At 42.9% G+C, this 7,500-nt stretch overlaps 1 protein-coding gene across 4 annotated transcripts in view; it reads right to left on the reverse strand.

The window, feature by feature from the left end:
• Positions 1-7,500, reverse strand: part of zfhx4 (zinc finger homeobox 4) — an 86,094-nt gene that overhangs the window by 6,086 nt on the left and 72,508 nt on the right. For all 4 annotated transcript variants that reach the window (XM_066721683.1, XM_066721692.1, XM_066721668.1 and 1 more), the window contains 4 exons: positions 5,474-5,607; positions 4,775-4,975; positions 4,255-4,375; positions 1-4,044 (listed from right to left, as the gene is read on the reverse strand). The exon at positions 1-4,044 is cut by the window's left edge and continues 1,257 nt beyond it. In XM_066721683.1, the coding sequence (XP_066577780.1) occupies positions 1-4,044; positions 4,255-4,375; positions 4,775-4,975; positions 5,474-5,607 (4,500 nt within the window). The remainder of the gene's footprint in view (positions 4,045-4,254; positions 4,376-4,774; positions 4,976-5,473; positions 5,608-7,500) is intronic.

A 7,500-nucleotide genomic window follows, 5' to 3' on the forward strand; every position in this document is an offset into this window, starting at 1 on the left:
AACCTGCCTGTTTAGCCTCATGCCAGTGTCTAGAGCGTACGTGACTTTCAAGTGCTGATTTAGCTTTAAACAGTGCTCTACAGAATGGACACTTTTTATGGGACTGAGCAGGCCCCATTGCTCGGAACTGTCCTTTCCGCTCTCTGGCACGTGTATTCTGAAACCAGACCTGCACCACTCTCTTCTTCAGACCTACTTCACGAGCAATGTGATCCAACATTTTCCGAGTTGGATTGGAATCGAGGAGATACTTCTCGTAAAGAATCTCCAGCTGCTCTGGGGTGATGGTGGTTCGAAGGCGTTTATCCCGATGCTGATCTTCCCCGCTGTTTCCACCATCTTTTTCATTGGAGCTGCTTTCTTCTTTGTCATCTAGTTTCCTTTTCAGTGAACTGGACCCCGCGCTGGGAGGTGTGGAGAGTGCTGAGCTGTTCTGCGATGGCATCTGTGAGAGGGCTCCAGAGATCAGCTGCCCAGTCATGAGAGGATTGTTAGGATCAAATATCATATAGGGCATATCCACAGGCCTTTCCAGGAACTGTGAATGAAGAAATTGGTTTTGGGCTGCTAGGAAATGCATGTGCTGGTGCTCTTGCCAAAGCTCTACAGTTGGGAAGGCAATTTTACACTGGTCACATTGGTATTGTAACATCTGAGGAGGTAGACTGTTCGTCAAGGAGGTGATGGCAATTGAAAGTGGGCTGGAGGGGACTGATGTAGTCTGAGGTTGCGACTGAGGTCTAGTTATTTGTTGTTGGGATGGTTTCTGCTGGGTGGGTTGAGGTGTGGAAGGCTTAGATGGTTGTGGCTCCGACAAAGCTACAACCTTTGCCACCTGGGAGGGGACAGCCTCAGTTTGCTTTGGTTTCTCTGTTGGAAAGTCAGGTTTGGGAGATGCTTTGCCCATATCAGGTTTAGGTGAAGGCATAAGAGGAGTACTTGATCCAGAACTAGTTGCAGTCCCCAAAGAAGGTTTAGATGATTCTGGCAGCCCTGACATACACATTTGCTTTGAAAGCATTTGGTCACTGATGTCCATACAATCCTCCATTTGACTCTCATCTTGGCCATCGTCATCTTCATCTTTGTAACACAGCTTTTTCTGGTGAGTAATTAGGTCAAAAATGCGTGGGAAGACCACATTGCATTTCTTGCACTGATACTGCATGTTGGTGGTCCGAATGTACCGCTCGTTTGTCAGCTCCTTTTTCTCGCTGTCCTTAACGTCGGCCTGATTCTCGTAACTCTTGCGAGCCTTCTGACGGGCGTTTTGAAACCAGACAACAATCACGCGAGTTGGCAGGTTCAGAACCGTGGAGAGCTGCTCGATCTCATCATCTTTTGGGTAAGCATTGGTGTCGAAAAAATCCTGAAGGACTCTCAGCTGGTAGTCTGTAAAACGTGTCCTAGAAGACCGCTTGTTCATGGTGGCATCAGTTTTGTAGTATTCCAGTGTGTTATACTGAGAATCCAGGCGGATGTCTTCCAATGTAGTTATAGGAGGAATGTTAAAGTTGTAGGGAGAATCTTTACTCCGCTGCCTCTCTTTAAAAAGAGTATTGCGAAACCAATGCTTGATAACCTTTTGTGGGAGGCCTGACTTCTCTGCCATTTCTTGGATCTGCTCTTCATTGGGCGAGTTATTAATGTCAAAGTATGCACGCAGAATCTTTAACTGGTCATCAGTGATGCGGGTGCGAGGGCGCTTGAACTGCGAGTGTCTGAGGAAATTGGGATCCAGTCCTAGCTGCTGCTGACAGAGCTGGGTGAGATCTGCCGACAACGAATCCATCGATGGAAGTTGGAGGGCAAGCTGGGGAGGCAGGGATGGGTGTTGCACAGACTGCATCATCAGGGGAGGAAACAGAGGCAGGTCCAGTGATACAGGTACTTGGACCTGAGGTGGTGCAGAAGGTGGAGGAGGAGGTGGGGGCGGCGGTGGAGGAGGTGGGGCTTGCAGAGTTGCGGGGGCAGTTGTCTGGACCTTTCCGACTGAAGACGAAGAAGGCTGGGAAGTTGCCGGGGGCGGCGGAGGAGGTGGAGGAGGTGGCGGAGGAGTTTCTGGAGACAGTGGAGAAATCGGATACAGTTTATCGTAAGCTTCCCTATACTGCTGCGCAAACTTCTCCAGCTCTCCGTATGGGAAGAACTGCCCATGGACATGCTCTTGGTGACTCTTCAGAATAAGGATGTTGGAAAAGAGTTTTCCACACATTCCACATTCCAGTTTATCAGTGATCTCGTCGTCGCCAGGTTTGTTTTTCTTCTGACTCTTTTGCCTGTTCTCGTTGTACTGGATAACCAATTCAAAGCCAAAATTCTCAAGCAGGGCTTTGGCGGCATTGCCCCGTGCCCCTGAAACAATGCGAGGTGGGGGGATGAGCGACTCCTGAAGCTTCATTTTTTTGGACTCCTTGCTTTCCCTCATGCCGTCACCATCAGTAGAACACTCCTGCTTGGCTTTGTTCTCTTGTCTTTCCAATTGCTCTTCAGCTTCCTTGGACATCTGAATTTCAGAAGTAGACGTGTGAATCTGCTCCCCCTTGGCTGGCTTGTTAGATTGTTGCTGTTGTTTCTGTTGCTGCATCTGCGACTGGGAGGACTGCTGTTGCTGGGCCTGCTGCTGCAAGAGCTGGAGCTGCTGCTGACCTATCTGATGTTGTTGTTGCATCTGCTGTTTCAGGTCTTCCAGTAACGATCCTGTCATCCCAGGCATCCCGAATGCAGCAGAGTGCAAAGCCAGCTCGGGACTGAGGTTAAACTCTGTGCCAGGGATATAAAAGGGAAAGAGGAACTGGGGCTGTTGGAACTGCAGCAAAGCCTCTGGGGTCATTGGAAAGTGAGGCAAGAACGCTGGATTTAGAAACTGGGGCTGAAAGAAAGCAGCCTGCTGTTGTAGCTCGTGCTGCAGTTGCATCTGAAGCTGTGCTGGTGACTGGGAGGGCTGATGAGTGGGCTGAACAGAAATGTGATCAGGAGCTTGCTTTTTGTTAATTTCTTTGGCATCTACATTGTTTTCTTTGTTGGCTGACGCTGGTAAGCTTGCAGATTCTACATGTCCTTGACTGACAGAAACTGGGCTATTAGCAGGTGCCACACTACTGTTTCCACTTGCAGCACTACTGCTAGTCTCTAATTTGGCAGTTCTGGCTTTTGTCTGGTGGAGCACAGATCTCATATGGATCTCCAAGGTTGAGCTTTGGCTGTAAGCAACGTTACAAATATTGCATTTGTACGGTTTGTTATCTACGCTGTTGTTGGTCTCCTGTGGGACCGGGCTGGAGGCCTCTTGCAGAACTTTCTTCAGTTTGTGTAAGTGTGACACTGAATTATAATGAACCAAGAGAATGTTTTTTTGGGTAAAGGACTCCTTACACACCGTGCATTTGTATGGACGGGAAGGATCTAAAAACTTTTCCATAGTAAAATTCGGGCCTTTCCTAAAAGGCAAAGTCCGCTTTGGTTCGGAACCCATCTCATCCGGAAGAGAGCTACAGTCACTTCCCGCTGGACTGGCCTTCCCCTCCTGGTCCAAGTCGTCATCTTTGTCGAGCTCCTGTTCCAGGGCTTGTGCCTCTTCGAGAGACCTGGCTTCACTTTCAGAGCAGAACTCCCCGTTCACGGGTAAGCTCCCGCAGAGCTGCTGAATCTCGGCCTCACTCAGCTCGGGATGGCCATTCTCCAAGTGTTTCTTAAGAGCAAGGAATGTACGGAAGCTGCGCTGGCACAGGCTGCACATAGTGGCGGCACGGATAGCATGATATTGGGAATGTATTTGAAGCTTCTGCATAGTCTTGAAAGCCAGGCTGCAGTGGTTGCAGCGGTATTTGTAGACATGGCGATCAGAGACAGACAGCTGCTGCCGTTTCTGCAATTCAGTCAAGTGCTCCTGCAGGGAGTCAGGGTTTTTCAGGTCCTGGCTGCTGCTCTTCTTCCAGTCGGGTGCCTCTGAAGCTTCCTTTGGTGGCTTGAGTTCCTCGTTCTGAAGATCCTGTTCACTCTTTACTTGTGCTATGGTACTCTTTTCATCATAGGAGTTGTCACCTGGACAAGAAGAAAAAAAGGAAAACGAAAAGGTGTTTTTATTGGACATTTAAAAACATACTCCTTGTTTATTTTACTTTTTGTTCCTTGACTACTGCAGTTCAGAAGAATCATATACTGTATATAAATACACACAAACAAAACATATAGTAAATACATTAAAGAGTTTGAGGAATTGCTTTAATTGTGTAATTAAAAACAAGAGCTTACCTGAAGGATTTCCAGACACCTCAGGTGTAACAACTGAACATGTGTCAATCGGACACTGCAGTTTATCTTGTGTAGTCGTAGGCAACAGCATGTTGGGCATCATAACATCTGGTGCCGATACCTTTTAAAATACAAAGACATATAATAATTCTAACACCGTTCACCTGCTTAATTTAAGTTAATTAAAAAAAAAATGTCAATGTCCCAAAACAAACTTTACATATGGTTGTACTAGTAATGTATGCTTTTTCCAATCCAGAAGAAAATGGAGGGGGAAAAATTATATTGACTCAGCTGTTTAAATTATAGTACGCAGCTGAAATGTTTTTTCTTTTTTAAGCAGAATTACATTATATTGATAGCACAAACATGGGATAATGTTTCTGCTTTTTGAACAAATTCCTCCAGGACTGGATTAAATCCATGGGAAACATTTAACTGTTCGCAAAATACGCGCTACACTAAAAAGAGGCCGAAAGGGAGCCAGCTGGTGAAACGAGCGTGCGAATTGTGTACTTACCGTCATGAGCAGCTTCTCCACACAATCAGGAGCCACGCTGTGAAGGTGGGTGAGGTGAAGCTGAAGATGGATCTTGTTGCTGAGGACGTCTTGGCAGAGAGGGCAACAGATAACGGGCTGCATCGAGTGCTGGGACATGACGTGCATCTGGATCCGGTTGGTGTCCTTGTTACTGTAGTTACAGTAGGGGCACTGGAAGACCTGCAGAGACAGCAGCCATCGAATCATTACTAAATGGACCGTACATCCAAAGTAGTACATTACAATATTGGTTAAAATAAAAATAATATGTGCACATATTCACACTAGAAAGAGAGAGAGATATGTATTTAAAAAAAGTGATTAAGCAAATCGGTATTAATGAGATTACAAATTAAGAATGTACCTAACCTCTGAGTCCCAGCCTCCCCCTAATTACAAGGAGTACTTTAAGATTGGCGCTTCTCTTCACCTCCCTTAATGCAATCCATTTCAGAAATTACTAAGACATGCATCTCTCACTCCTGTGCCACTAGCTAGTTAAAAGTTTCATAATTCAATTTTAAAATGTATGCAATGAAAATATCAGAAGCAGGGGGCACAAAACACACACACACACACATATATTGTATCTTCTTAAAAGAGAAATATGTGCAATGCTCTTGCTAAATGTTATTTTTCAGTCCTAATGTCAGGCTGTCTGGGAGTCTGTAACATTACCTGGTCATTGCTGGTTTTATTGTCATCAGCTGACTTTGGTCTCTTGGATGCACTGTCATTTTCTTTTTCCTGCAGTAGTGGCCTCTTTCCCACTGCAGCAGTGCCAGACGCTTCTTTACCCAGTGTATTAATTCCTGTGAAGAAACACAAATTGTAGCTTTGGTTCAGTATACGTTCACACTGAAAGATGTGATGTTCAAATGAAAAGCATGAAATAAACATTTTGCTGTAGGATCTTTTACATTTTCATTATGTATTTATTAATTTAAGGAATACATGAAGGATACCTCACACCTATGTAAAACAGAAAGATTAGGAGAGTGAATGCAGGAATCACAATTAACAAGCACTGAGAGCTGGTATTTTAAAGACTAAAATGCAGATAACTAACCTAGGCAGACTTTATCAAATGAATCTAGTAATGTGCTCTCCCTTGTTTAGATAACCTTATGTTACCTTGAGAGATTAATCAATAACGTCCCCCAACTAGAAACCGGGTAGATTCCAATACGTTAGAAAATTAAATTCCTGCTCATGACACCTTGTACTACAAAATGATCAGAAGGAGAAATAGCAATATACCTAAACATGTTAATTAATGGGAAAAATCATATATTTCAATGCGAATTCTGACGGATTCCCTCACAAACATCATAAAATGAATACAAAAAATGTTCCTGAGCTGAAAACAACCACATTTCTTTTATTTAACTAAATGACTTCTGTTTAAAAAAAAAAAAAAATGGTGTCCTAAAACAATCCTTATTATTTGTGTGAATTCCTCTCCTGGCCCCCGAAAAGACTTTATGATTATTATTCTGATTATTTTAAGAATAATCAAAGTTGAAAATGTAATTTCTACAGTAAACACTACATACAGATTTGTTATATATATATCATACTAAATATCCATGGCCTGTACATTAGAGGACAGCAGTATTATATCATTACAGCTGGGCTCACCTCTGGAAATCAGCCCCTAGTTGTATTTAGCAAATGCTGCACAGAGTGATAAATCTTTCATTACCCTCATCCTTAGATACAGACAGTTTGGCCAGCCTTCTCAGCCAATGCAATTTATCCATCCTTCAAGCAGACAGAACACAAGGAGAGCTGGGGCATTGTGCCTTATTTAAATCTGGGCACTGAGGGCAATGTCTTTATCTTATTCTCTTGAACCGGGACTCTCACAAGAAAAGCAGGAATTATTTTTGCGGTATTGTATTTAACAGGGCTACTTTAAAATAAGTTGTTTTTTTTGTGAGCAATTTTTTTTACAAGAATCCATCAGTTACGCTACCTTTGTTTACAAATGTGACCCTTTTTTAAACAAGAGTTTTTTCCCCCCCATAAATACTGTAGCCTATATAGTTATATATTTAAAAAAATTAAATAAAATAAAAAAGAAAACAGACATTGTAGACAAAGGCACACTAGAAACTTCCAAAATCATCAGAGAATTTTCTCCAGCTTCAAATTGCCAGGTATTTTTTTTTTTTATACTGGCATTGTTATTACAGCAGCTTTGGGTAGGCATGTCACATATATTGCACGACAAACAGAAAACCTCATTTACCAAACGTTCCAATTTCATCACTGCAGAGCATCATCTGACCTTTTTTCTGCCGTTTATTATGAGTACTTCTAATTTTAACTTTCAATTTTCACCATCTTCCAGTCAATTTGCAACTAAATTATTTCCAGGGTGAGGATGCGATCACTGGACAACTGGGTGCAAATACATTTCACAATGCAATGAAGCTCAGCCATTGATTGCACTCAATGTAAATATATAGTCTAGGGCTAATCTGATTATATGCTGTACATGAGGATTCATCTTTAGGATTTATATATGTTTTGTCATTCAATATCCTGCATACATTTAGAATATACTCTCTATATTACAACACTTAATTGATATAAGAATAGTCTTATTATTTTGTTGGAAAAACTATGAAACATGAATGGTCTGTGCTTTAGTTGAAACAATACTTGTCCTTTACGAGAACCCATTGTAAAACCTAATC

This window comes from Amia ocellicauda, chromosome 2 (genome assembly GCF_036373705.1).
Source record: "Amia ocellicauda isolate fAmiCal2 chromosome 2, fAmiCal2.hap1, whole genome shotgun sequence".
In the NCBI taxonomy this organism is placed as follows: Eukaryota; Metazoa; Chordata; class Actinopteri; order Amiiformes; family Amiidae; genus Amia; species Amia ocellicauda.